The sequence below is a fragment of the Panthera leo genome, chromosome D4 (genome assembly GCF_018350215.1).
Source record: "Panthera leo isolate Ple1 chromosome D4, P.leo_Ple1_pat1.1, whole genome shotgun sequence".
Classification (NCBI taxonomy): domain Eukaryota; kingdom Metazoa; phylum Chordata; class Mammalia; order Carnivora; family Felidae; genus Panthera; species Panthera leo.
In genome coordinates this window covers 14,151,260-14,164,634 of record NC_056691.1, presented here as the reverse complement: position 1 = coordinate 14,164,634, position 13,375 = coordinate 14,151,260, and the positions used below count along the sequence as shown (strand labels likewise).

Genomic DNA, 13,375 nt, shown 5'->3' with positions numbered 1-13,375 from the left:
GCCTGCTTGGGATATTCTCTCTCTCTCTCTCTCTCTCTCCCTCCCTCTCTCCCCCCCTCCCCCCCTCTCTCCCCCTCCCCCACTCATGCTCTCTCTCCCTCAAAATAAATAAATAAACTTAAAAAAAATACCTTGATATTATGAAAAGGTAAGCAATAGTAATCTACACATACTTTTATATGTAGATTTTTATTTATATAGAAGTATTGAGCACTCACTATATGATAAGCATTGCACTGTGTACTAGCTGATTGGCCTTCTGGGCTGCATTTTGGCTACATGTGTTTTAAAATCTGTCTTTTGTACACTCAGTAGGTTATGGTTGTTAGCAACATTTCTGTCACACTGTTTTAGGAAATGTTGGTCAGTGTTATTTTTTTATTTTTAACAGTATGATTAAAAATCCGGTGTTTAAAAATTTATGCTCTGGGGTGCCTGGGTGGCTCAGTTGGATGAGCTCAGGTCATGATCTGACCTGAGTTCGAAGTCCGAGTAGGGCTCTGTGCTGACAGCTTGGAACCTGGAGCCTGCTTCAGATTCTGTGTCTTCCTCTCTGCCCCTCCCTGGCTTGTGCTCTTTCTCTCTCTCTCTCTCTCTCTCTCTCTCTCTCTCTCTCTTTCTCTCTCTCTCTCAAAAATAAACATACATTAAAAAATTTTTTTTTAATTTATGCTCAAATTGTGGGTCCCAGAGAAAGTTTTAAAAAGAATCGAAGTAAATAATATTATGTGCTAAAACATTGAGAAGGATTTACAAATAACTATCAAACTATGGTGGAGTTTATAGAAATCAAAGAACAAGATAAGACTGGAAATGACCAAAATATTTGAAGAAATCAATACATATTATATAGACAAATCATTTCTGTGGCTTTCCTGGTTACCTGTCTTTGTATTCTTATGAGAGGCCATTTTTATGGCTCTTGAAAGTATTCACTTGGTTAAGAAGCATTTGCTGGCACTTGTGTCTGGCTTAGTCAGTAGAGCATGTGACTCCAGATCCTTAGGGTCAAGAGTTCGAGTTCCACTTTGGGTATAGAGATTACTTAAAACAAACAAACAAACAAAAAACAAAACCAAAAAAAGAAGCAGCAGCACTTGCTAACTTAGTAACTGGAGATCCTAGAAAGCAAGGTGCCAAAGAAAGAAAAGTTTTAATATGTGTTCTCCTTCAGACATTTTCTATTAGAACTATATATATATATATATATATATTTTTTTTTTTTTTTTTTTTTTTTTTTTTTTTTTTTCTACCTTAATATTACAAAGCCTAGGGGCGCCTGGGTGGCTCAGTCGGTTGAGCGTCCGACTTTGGCTCAGGTCATGATCTCACAGTTTGTGGGTCCGAGCCCCGCATCAGGCTCTGTGCTGACCGCTTGCTCAGAGCCTGGAGCCTGCTTCGGATTCTGTGTCTCCTTCTCTCTCTGCCCCTCCCCCGCTCACGCTTTGCCTCAGGCTGTTTCTCAAAGATAAATAAATGTAAAAAACAATTTTTTAAAAAAATATTCCAAAGCCTATCAGTGTGATTCCAGTTATCTTGTCTTATAGATAAGGAAAAATTTTACTTCAGTGCATCTGTCCTATGTGGAGCTGAGACACATGGGTCAGCAGCATCTGGGGCGGTATCCTGTTCATTTTCACCTGTGTGGGGACGTGGATCACAAGGGAGGGTACAGACACGCGACATTTGTGGATGGCTTGTCTATTCATCACAGCTTCTCAAGGTGCATCACTGTGCACGGAACAAATGGCCTGCTGGTACGTAGCCTCTCATCACGTCGATGCGTGTTGTCAGAAGCGTTAACTGTCTTCCATTGTCCCAACTTCTCAGTTTGAGAGAAGTCGGCTCTTGTCCCGCATCCCTTACTCTATCCTGCTTGTACTGAGAATTCCGGTGTTTTCCTCTATTCTCTTAAGAGATCAATAAAGCCTGACAGTTGACTTCGCCCCTCCGGTGAAGATTAAAACGTCTCTTTGCGTTTGTACTGAGCATGCTACGTAGATAGCCTCGTCACTAACACCGCAGTCGTTCATGTTACCAGTGACATGATACGCTTGTGTTTCTGCAGATAAAAGACACAATTGGATTTGACACACTGGGTCATTGTTTCTTTTTGGAAGATGGTATTGAACAGAGAAATACTTTGTTCCACAATCTGGGACTCCTCACCAAACCCGGCACCCTCCTCCCCACTGATAGGAATAATTCCATGTGCACTGCCATGCGAGACAAAGTGTTTGGAAATTATGTCCCTGTGCCCGCCACGGACTGCATGTGAGTATCTGGCAGAGAGAAAACCTCAAGTGTGGTGCTCAAGGCCTTTGACTCTGGGGAGAAGATGTTTTGGAGGACATTTTTAGTGGGCAGGATTTTTTCATTGACTGATGTTTAAATCACTTTAAAAAATGCCTTGCAGGGCTGTTTCGACTTTCTGGATTGCTCATCCCAACAATAACCTGATTAGTAATGCGGCTGCAGGCTCACAGGTAAGTAATATTAGATGCTTTCAGCTGTTTTGTATTCGTGTTTATAAGTATTTTGGATATTATATGGATGTAATGTAACGTGTGACTGTCTAACTCAAGCATGGCTTTGTTTTCTGCTACTGCCTGTTTTGTTGAAAGGAGAATACAGTTGATGGTTCTTCTGTTTCTTCCAAATCATTCATGCCAGTTAGTATTTATGAGTGGGGTAAGACAGATGCCAAATGGAAGAAAAGAGGCGGGCTGATATGTGGGTTTATTGTACCTTCAGAGTGTATTTTTAGTGTATCATTTGTAATCTTTCTGACTTCTATTTAAGTCATGTGTGTCCGAGTAACTGATCGTTTCAGTTTCTTTTTTTTTTATGTTTATTTATTATTGAGAGAGAGTCACACAGAGTACCAGTGGGGGAGGGGCAGAGAGAGAGGGAGACCCAGAATCCGAAAGCAGGATCCAGGCTCTGAGGTGTCAGCACAGAGCCCGATGTGAGGCTCAAACTCACAAATGGTGAGATCAGATGAAGTGAGAAGCTTAACTGACTGTGCCACCCAGGCGCCCCTGATCATTTCAGTTTTTAATTCTGATGAACAAAGAAAGCCTTAGCTTTTCTTTATAGGAATGGATTATTATGTAGAACATTATGACAGCAGTCATTCTGGTGAAAGGATATGTCTTTTTGTTAAATGCAGGGATCATCCACACTTAGGGGTTTTATCTCCTTGGCAAAGCAGGTCAACCCAACTCTGTACTTTATATTACTATGTGCCTTGAATTATTTCAGAGACACGCACACACACGAGTATAACTCAAGACAATAAGTGAACTATTTTTGGATGGCAGAAATAATTCCTGAAGAAAGCTGGAGAAATTTACATTCATAATTGAGTGTGATTTAAAACTGTTAGCTTATAATATAAAAGTGAATCCTGAAGACATTATACTATCATGATTATATCTGTGCTGAAAACCACAGTAGAGAAATAGCTTTACACCAACACCTAAATATTCATATTTATATATCGTGACTATTAAAATTAAATAATTAAATGTAAAGACATACCTAGCATTGTTTCCCAGGACCAAGTGAAAGATAAGTTGAAGGAAGTATTTCTTCCCGGTAACTAAAACACGGGCGTCTCTGGGTGATGGTGGAATTGACCTCTGCGATTTTCCTTAAAAACATAAAATGTAAAATTCTTACTTGACAGGGTAGAGACCCGGGCATTTAATCGTTTCAGGTTTCATTCATTCATTCATTCATTTTTCATCCGATGTTTGCTGAGCAATCTATCGGGGTTTGTGTTGAGAGTTCCTAATTAGAAGGGGGAGTTCTAGGGGTAAAGATGCGAGTTTGATATGCAGCCTCAACCCCGGATCATCTTCTGACCTGTGGTACGTTTCAAGTGAACAGTGAAGATGAAAACAAGTTGCAAATAGTTGATGAAAAAGCATAAGGTGAGGCTGCCAGAAGCCCTTCCTGGGGCTCGTGTGAGAAACGAAGAAGCGGGTCTCTTGTTTTCCACCCCGTGTTCGTTCTTCTTCCTTTTCGTTCTGTGAGTTCTTTCTTTTCTTTCTAGAAAAACTGTCCCGGCGAAGCTCATGTTTTGGCAAGGGTTTTCCTCCCAAAATAAATCAAACTCTTTCTTCTTGTACGTTTCCACTGCCTTTTTACAGAGCTCCCTTTACCTGTTTTGACACCACAGTGTTTAACAGGAAACAGCAGCTACCCCCCATGTTGCCCCTTCCCCAGACTCCCGTTGCATCCTGGGAGGGTTCGCTTCTACCCTCCGCTTTTAAGGCCATGGTATAGAGCCTCCAGATCTTCTTCTGTGGTCTGTTTTGTGCCCCCAAAAGTAGAGGTGGCAAACACATTTTTTCAGGGTAGTTCCTCTATCGTGGAAAAATGTTAAATGTTACCTTCATTTTTGTGTGTAGGTATATATGCTTTCCACAGTGCATCTCTCTGTGCTCCTGCAGAGCTTTGTAATTAATTGTAATGTAGTACCTAGTATGTATATTTTTGTTCTCTCTTTCCACTTACACTCTGAATTCTTTGAGAATAGTCTTACTGTACACCTGGCACACAGTGGGCTCTAAACAAATATTTGCCGAATTTGAATCTGTAGCATACTTTGGGACTGTATGTTTACGTTGGAACATCCCATTCAATCCACATTCTTCTACGTGAAGCTGTTTTTAGCATTGGGCTGGTTTTTAATTAAAATGTAAAATAAAAGCACCTGGGTGGCTCAGTCAGTTAAGCTTCCGACTTAGGCTCAGGTCATGATCTCACAGTTCCCTGAATTTGAGCCTTTCCTCGGGCTCTGTGCTGACAGCTCAGAGCCTGGAGCCGGCTTCAGATTCTGTGTCTCCCTCCCTCTCTCTCTCTGCCCCTCCCCTGCTCATATTCTCTGTCTCTCAAAAATAAATCTTAAAAAAAATTTTTTAATGTAAAATAAAAAAAATGGTCATGGAGATTAAGATCATTTCATTTTGACTTTTATAGCTCATTTTGAGTATCAAAGATGTTTAAACTGTTCTGCTGCTCCTGTTGAGGTCAGGAATACTGAAATTGAACAGACAGGATCCAGACTGAGACAGCATCCTGATTCATGCGTGTGGTGGTTTTTTTTTTTCTTTGGCAAAAATTTGCCTCGGGACAGGAAGGGCATTGGAGTTGTTTGAAAGAAGTCAGTGAGCTCTGCGTGTTGGCGGATAGTTGTTTAATGAATATGACTCATCTATTGATCAGGTTTGGAGGTAAACAGAAAAACCCTCATATTGCTAAAAGGCCGTGCTGTCCTGGTCACATGGAAGGCAGGCAGCCTTGTTTGGTTCTAACTCTGCATAACTTATTAAAGTAGATAACGATGGGAGAGTTATGTTTTGAAAATGAGTTTTGGCCTCAGCCAGTTATTTCTATCGAACACTGCAAGCAGAAGTAAATTTGTTTTTTAAAAACATGATTATAATGGCTCTGAAAGTGCTAGGTGAGTGCACAAGTTTTTATAGTCCATTCTGAGCCTGAGACAATGAAAAATTAGTGTTAAAAAGTCTCATTTTTGGGGCGCCTGGGTGGCTCAGTCAGTTAAGTGTCTAACTTTTGGTTTTGGCTCAGGTCATGATCTCATGGTTTTGTGGGTTTGAGCCCCATGTCAGGCTCTGCACTGACAGTGTGGAGCCTGCTTGGGATTCTCTCTCTCTCTCTCTCTCTCTCTCTTTCTCTTTCTCTTTCTCTTTCTCTTTCTCTTTCTCTTTCTTTCTCTCTCTGCCTTCCCCTGCTCACGCTGCCTCTGTCTCTCTCACTCTCAAAATAAATAAATAAACTCAAGAAAATTTTTTTAAAAAAGATCCATTTTTGTTTCTGAAGCACTTAGTCTATTGAAGCCATTTCATAGGGTGGCTTTATAAAATAAGGCTTTTAATGATCTCACCCTTTTAATTACAGGATGCTGGAATATGGTATTTATTCCACAAGGAACCTACTGGAGAATCCAGTGGATTGCAGCTCTTAGCAAAACCAGAACTCACTCCGTTGGGTATATTTTATAACAACAGGGTCCATTCAAGTTTCAAGGTAGGTTCCTAGGCCTTAACAAAATCAGTTCATGTGATTTACAGGGTGAAGGATGGAATGCTGAGAAATACAAGTGAGAAATGTCAGTTTTAGGTAAAACCTGTCATCACAAAAAGTAATTTGTGATTAAAAAAGCAGACACAGGGGCGCCTGGGTGGCTCAGTCAGTTGAGTGTCTGACTTTAGCTCAGGTCATGATCTTGTGGTTGCTGGGTTCAAGCCCCACGTCTGGCTTTGCACTGGCAGTGCAGAGCCTGCTTCAGATTCTCTGTCTCCCTCTCTGTTCCTCCCCCTTTCACCCTTGCTGTCTCAAAAATAAACATTAAAGAAAAATTCTTAAAAAGGAAAGCAGACACATTCAGGATTACATACCGGATCTCATTTATACACACCCAGGCATATATACCAACACATGCATGTGCATACAATCTGAGTAATTACAATGATGGACTTGATCCCTGTGTCCTTGTCCCTTCCCTCACTCCTACCTTCCCCTCTTCACTCCTTCCCTCCCTCTTTCCCTCTCACCTTCTTTCCAATCGTTAGTACCTATTAGGGATGTACACATTAGATGATATGCTTCTGTGGGTTAAGAAGCATACTTCCTTTCTTCTCTCAGTTCACAGTGCTGGTAGAATGTCCTGTTGGGCATTTCATACGAATTATGTGGTAAAATACTGTTTATGATATTTGGCCCAATTTAAAATGATACAGATCAACTAAAGCAAAAGCCATTTAGGAACACCGGTTTTCATGATATTTAGTATTTATTCCCACCCTCAAGTAATAAATGTATTTGCCTCATGTTGTGCTTACAAGGCACTTGGGTATTTTCACTATGTAATATAGTGCCCAGATTCTTTACCCTGATATGATCCACGTCAAAGTTCAACAAATACTTCCCATTTACGATGCTGAGAGGATCCTGTAAAGACCTAAGTGTGCTATAATTTAAAGAGCTTAGCATCACTTAAACACTTGAGAGAGCAAAAAACCTTGGTCAGAAGCCGAGTAGTTGATTAAGCCCAGTAATTATTGAGAGTACCATTTCAAAGTGGAAATCCTCAAAATTTTCTAATGGTAGTGATATAAAAAAACATCCTATTCTAATTAACTTTTAATGTCATATACCAGAAGTACATGTAGTAATCTATTCTATTGATTAGAAGAATATCATATCTAAATAATGAGCGGATGATTAGGTTTTAAATTGTTTAATTTGGGACTGACTGTCCAGAATGATACTTTACAGCCAAGGGAAACAGAACCCTTGGGGTCCTCAGACAGTAACCTGTCATCTTTGGATAAGCTGTAAATATACCAACACTGACCTTTTTGCTTTGGTTGCTCATGACACCCGAATCTGCATCTGGCACAGGTCAGTCATGTCTGATTTCCAACTGACATTTGGCTGTCTCAGGGACACATCACTAAAATGTGTTCAAAACTAAAATCCTTATGTGTATCCCTAGACCCATTCCCATATCTCTGTCTCACTGAATGAAACCACCAGCCACCTGATTGCCCAGACAGAAAGATATGAACCTTTATCGCTCCCTCTCCCTCACCCTTAGACGTTTTGTTCATTGCTAAGCAGTATCTACCTCATAAAGAATTCTCACCGTATCCATTTTCCCCCATTACTACTGCCCAAGTCTCTGTCATCTTTGTTTTTCTTCTGGATTACCAGGGTCATGTCCTACCTTATCTCTTATCTCTCATCTCTCTTTTTGCCCCTTTCCCTTTCTGATCCATTATCCATCCTGTGGGTAGAGCATTCATTCTTAACGTGCGGTTAATTACATTGCCTTTATTAAAAGTCTCGTTAAATGGACTCCAGCACATTGACTCTATGTTGTCCACCATTTGTTTCTCTTCAGCCTTCTTCCTTGCTTTCCCCTCCTCCATACATTTCCTGTTCATCCATCTAAGTCTCTTCTCAGATGTGCCCTGCTCTCCCTCATTTCCAGACTTTTTGTACCAACGGTTTCCTTGAGTACTTTGCTCCGGGTTTTTCAGCTGCTTCCCACCCATGCCCCGCCACCCTTCATCCCAACCCATTCTTTTGTGTGGTTCGGTCCTCCCCATCCCTCATCGTTCAGCTTTAGGAGGTCACTGCTTTGAGGAGACCTTCCCTGAATCCTCTGTCTCCCATCTATGAGGAAGGTCTCATTTGGTGCCTCTTCTTACATGCTGCTAAAGCATCATCTACTCACTTCATCACTGCTTATCATACAGGATGGTAATTGTTTCTTTAATTGCGTGTCTTCCTGCTACTGGATATGCCAACAACAGCAAAGACCACGGTTTCCTTGTTAATGCATCACGCTTGGTGCCTCCCACAAGGTAGGCACCAAGTAAATATTTGTTGAATGACTGAATACATAAAATTATAAAAATATCCAGAAAGGTAGTTGTTTTCATAAAACCTTTGCCTTGCTCTTCGCTCCTCTCCCTTCTCTTTGGTGGATGTGATAAGCTACAAGTAATTTTCATGAGTCATGAGAAGTATATAGATATAACTTAGGACTCATGTTCACTTCAGTCCCTTATTATATTTTCCAGGCTGGCTTATTTATTGACAAAGGTGTCAAAACAACCAATGCTAGTGCGGCAGACCCAAGAGAATACCTCTGTTTGGATAACAGCGCAAGGTAGAGTCCATCCTTTTACATCACATTCTGGCCCTATCTTGCCAAAACAAAACTTCCTGAGTTGTAAGTCATTGTGCTCTGTTCTCCAGTAACACATTTAAACTAAAGTTTTCAAAGCTTGTAGGAAGGCTTTGGGGAAACTTTTTTTTTCTCCCCCTGCTGTTCTAGGTCCTGTGGCTGGTTTGTTTGTTTTAAAATATTATTGAGATGCCAGAGAAGTTGATACTTTCCCCTTTTTTCACCATTGTAAATTGATGTTAGAGAGATATTCAGAAAGAGAAAGAAAAAGGAGAGAGAGGTGTTGAAAACAGGGTCTACATTTGGCCTAACATAGAACATGATTCATTGAAAAACAAGCTAAGACATTTTGGTGTAATTCCTGAAAACCAAGGCCTATCGAATTTATTGTTAGTGGTCAAAATGGAACATTGCATTGAAATGTATTTCGCAGAGAAAGGTCTTGAACTTGATGAGCAAGCTAGTTTGGTTCAGTTGTTTGTAGTCTCAGAGTCCCATCGTCTCTGGGCTCTATGTTGCCCCCCTTTGTAACCGCAAAATGTGGTTGGGATAGGGAGAACATTTCAACAGAGTTCTTCTATGTGCTCTATAAGAGCCAAAATAAATAACATGTCTCCAATGGAAATAAAAGTTTTTGGAAAAGATGGCAACTTAAAGTCCTATTCAGCAGAAACTGCGTACGTGTTTTTTTCCTATACTTCAAGTTGATTGACCAACTTAGTTTCTTTATTATTATTATTATTATTATTTTAATTTAATGTTTGTTTATTTTTGAGAAAGACAGAGTGCAAGTGGGGAAGGGGCAGAGAGAGAGAGAGACAGACAGACAGAGACGGAATCTGAAGCAGGCTCCAGGCTCTGAGCTGTCAGCACAGAGAATGACACAGGGCTCAAACTCACAGACTGCAAGATCATGACCTGAGCTAAAGTTGGACACTTGGCAGACTGGTCCACCCAGGCGCCCCACCAACTTATAGTTTCTAAAGGGTGCTAGGTTTAATAGGCTCTTTTGATAGATATTTAAGAAAAAGACACCAGGCCCTACTGTTCACAAGGGAATAAGATAGGATCCTCACTGTAGGTTGGTAAGTCCACTTAAGTGTGAGGCAAGATCTTTGCGACACAGTAATAAGGCACGAGGCCAAGAGAAAACTGGAGAAAGTACAGTTAGTAAAATTACTCATCAGGACTACTTAAAGGTCAAGTTGAGCCTGAAATATTTTAAAGCAATGATCAGATGACATTTGAGAAACCAGGAAACTCTGGACGTTATTTAAATAAAACACAAGTTACTGGACACCTAATAGCTAAGCAAGATATGAAATGGGAAGATAGGAGATAAACTTTAAAAGAAAAAGAAGCATAGAGATGACAGTCGACTATGAACCAAGAAGAGGATATTAACTTGCAAAACAAAGAAATCTTTGCTGACAGGACACGGCTGCTTTTTAAGAGTTTATTTTAACTGGTAGAACTAGTAATGTGTACTTTGCTTAGTATTAACAGAAAAATGCTTAAACACAACACAATTGATTTTCTCTTCCCTGCCTTAAAAAATTGTGTGTGTGTATGAATGGATGAATGAGAAAATATATTTCAGAAATTCATTGGTGCTTTAATCAGGCTTGACAGTAAAACAATTTATCCATAATGGCCTGAGAAGTTCTTTACTGGGTATGTGTGTATATTATGATAATGGTAATTTTTCCTCTGCTCTTCATTATTTGTCTTACCAGTTTATAAATGCATACATAGTGAGAATTAGACTCCATTTAGAAGTTGTTACTGGAAAGAACTGATTATGGAAGATGAATAAGACATTTGGCAGTTGGTGTATATATTTAATTTTGTATAAACTCATGTGTAGAATATGCCCACGTACATTCGTACAGTCCAGACATGAGTAAGAATGATAAAACAACTAACACAATGAGTAATAAGCCCATGAATTAAACATAAGGCTCATGGGATCCAGAAGATATTTAGTCTGTACAACAAAGGGAAAGTTGACTCAACAGTTAATCAGATGAGCCTTTTCGTGTGTCTTCAAGATGTGAAATTATAGGCATCCAAAGAAGGGAAATTGTAACCCAAGAAAGCTCTTGGTGTCAGATTGGGACGTTTCGTCTAAGGGAATGAAAGAGCACAGAAACCAGGTAGTATTTAAGGCCAAGGCCAATTAAGGGAGGTTGGAAAGTGTGCTGAAAGCTCGTGAATGAGGATGGTGAAAAATTGGGAAAGTTAGCTATCGCCTACAGATCAAGTGGGAAAGAGGTTAGAAATAAAGGGTATCCAAGCAAGCAGTCAACAATTGATGTATATGGATTGGAATTTCAGAAAAGGTGAGATGGCTACAGCAGAGAATCAGTGTTACTTTAGGATCCTTTTTTTTCTTTTTTTAACTTTCTTGTAGAACATTGTGTAGTCTTCTTTCCAGAACTCTTCCATCTGCTTGATACTGCGTAATGACTGCAAAGCTGTTTGGCAGCAACCGCAATTACCAGAGAGTGGGTGATGGCCCAGAGTCAGACATTTCACCTATTAGGTCAGAGCTCTTTAGTGTAAGGGGTCATGTACACAATCTAAGGACAGGTATAAAGCTTCCAGACTGGTCTCCTATGGTCCATTCTCTACAGTCCTTTCACCAAGTAGCAGTGAGTACCAGTTTATAAGAAAAAAGTGAAATCAGTTGTATCACTTCCTTGATTCCATGTTTCTGAAGACTGTCCATCTCCCTCCCTCTCTCTCCCTCTCTCTCTCTCTCTCTCTCTCTCTCCCTCCCTCTCCCTCTCCACCTGCTTTATTGAGGTATGACTACCGTCTAAAAACCTGTGTCTATTTAATGTATACATCTCAGGGAGTTTGGGGATAGGTATACACCCACGAAACCATCACCACCATCAAGGTCATATACATAGCCATCATCTCCCAAAGTTTTCTCAACTTCCTTTATTGTTATCATTAAAAAAATTTAAGAATATTTTTTATGTTTTTGTGATAAGAACATTTACCCTAAGATCTATTGGCTTAGCAAATTTTAAGTGCACAATAGAGTATTATTAGCTAAGGCACTGTGCTGTATGATAGACCTCTAGAATTTATTTATATTGTATAACTAAAACTTTGTACTCTTTGACCATCACCTGCCTTGTGTCCTGCTCTCCCTAGGCCCTCACATTGCCTGGCATATGCTCACTTCTCTGTCCTCTGCCCCATGCTTCTTACTCTCCAGCCAATTTGTTTGTTCCTTGGCCGAGCTCACTCATGCCTAAGGACCTTCTCACTTGCTGTTTTCTGTGCATGTCGTCTTCTCCCATGATAGCATCTACCGTGCCAGCAACTATGGTAATGGCATTTGTACAAATGGTATTTCCTGACTGCATGGTTTGAAAATCTCAGCCTGCTGAATTGGTTTTTGGAAAATTATCTAGTTGTTTCTCCCCCATCCCCACCCCCCAGCTTTGTAAAAATTAAGATAGAAATGATCTTTTTTAAAAAATAGGTGGCCTTGGGACGCCTGGGTGGCTCCGTCACTTGAGTGTCCTACTCTTGATTTCAGCTTAGGTCATGATCTCATGGTTCATGAGTTTGAGCCCCTTGTTGGCCTCTGTGCTGACAGCATGGAGTCTGCTTAGGATTCTCTCTCTCTCTCTCTCTCTCTCTCTCTCTGTCTCTCTCTCTCTTTCAATAAACAAACATTTAAAAACCAGGTGGCTTTATAGAATTATTTATTTGATTTATATAGTGGTTTGACACCAATTTTTTTGACCTTTTCATTAAGGTCCTTGTAAGTGTTGTAGAAGGAAGAGAAAGAAGAAGTAAAATTCAGTCTTTGTAATTAACAAGTTAATTAAATACACTCTGTTTTAAATTTAGGCATTTTAAATATTGAACTAGTTTTATCTCTGTATCTAAAACATCTCACTAGCACACAACTCAAATAATACTCTAGTTTGCATATATGTATGTTAAAATACCTGATGAATTTATTCAGTGTGTTTATATTAGTGCCATGTAGTTAAGAATTTGTGAAAACATACCAGATTTCCTAGTCTGAGGTTTTTGTTTATTTATTTGTTTTGAAATGGTTTTAGTGCTTAGAATGTTCTGTAGTGTCCTCTTCTATAATGTAAGTTGCTTTAAAACAATAAGAAAATATGAAAGCAGTTCTTGGGAAACTTCTATAAATAAATGTAATTTTTTTTCAGTATCTGAAATACAAATAATTAAGTTGTAAAGTGTGCATTAAGATTTTGTTTGTCTTGGTCATATGTAAATCCTGCCTTCTGACACTTAAGCTTACAATTGTAAAATAAATGATTTCCAATGCTTGTTTAAAAAGTCCTTTTTCTTCTTCTTTTTTTTAAACTCCAAGGTTTAGGCCTCATCAGGATGCGGACCCTGAAAAGCCACGTGTTGCTGCTTTAATTGACAGGCTCATTTCTTTTAAAAATAATGACAATGGAGCTTGGGTCAGAGGGGGAGACATTGTCGTTCAGAATTCAGCGTAGGTATTCTCTACAAAGTCATTATCTGATGGCACCTATGTGTTTATTTTTTTAAGGCAATTTTAAACAACCCAGTATGCTGAAAATACAGTGATAGTTTCTGGAATTATATTATTATTATTTTTAAAAATTTATT

At 39.5% G+C, this 13,375-nt stretch overlaps 1 protein-coding gene across 2 annotated transcripts in view; it reads left to right on the top strand.

Moving 5' to 3' along the window:
• CEMIP2 (cell migration inducing hyaluronidase 2) overlaps positions 1-13,375 on the top strand; it is an 85,180-nt gene that overhangs the window by 40,443 nt on the left and 31,362 nt on the right. For both annotated transcript variants that reach the window (XM_042914119.1, XM_042914118.1), the window contains exons 8-13: positions 1,548-1,757; positions 2,069-2,274; positions 2,417-2,486; positions 5,932-6,060; positions 8,625-8,713; positions 13,107-13,238. In XM_042914119.1, the coding sequence (XP_042770053.1) occupies positions 1,548-1,757; positions 2,069-2,274; positions 2,417-2,486; positions 5,932-6,060; positions 8,625-8,713; positions 13,107-13,238 (836 nt within the window). The remainder of the gene's footprint in view (positions 1-1,547; positions 1,758-2,068; positions 2,275-2,416; positions 2,487-5,931; positions 6,061-8,624; positions 8,714-13,106; positions 13,239-13,375) is intronic.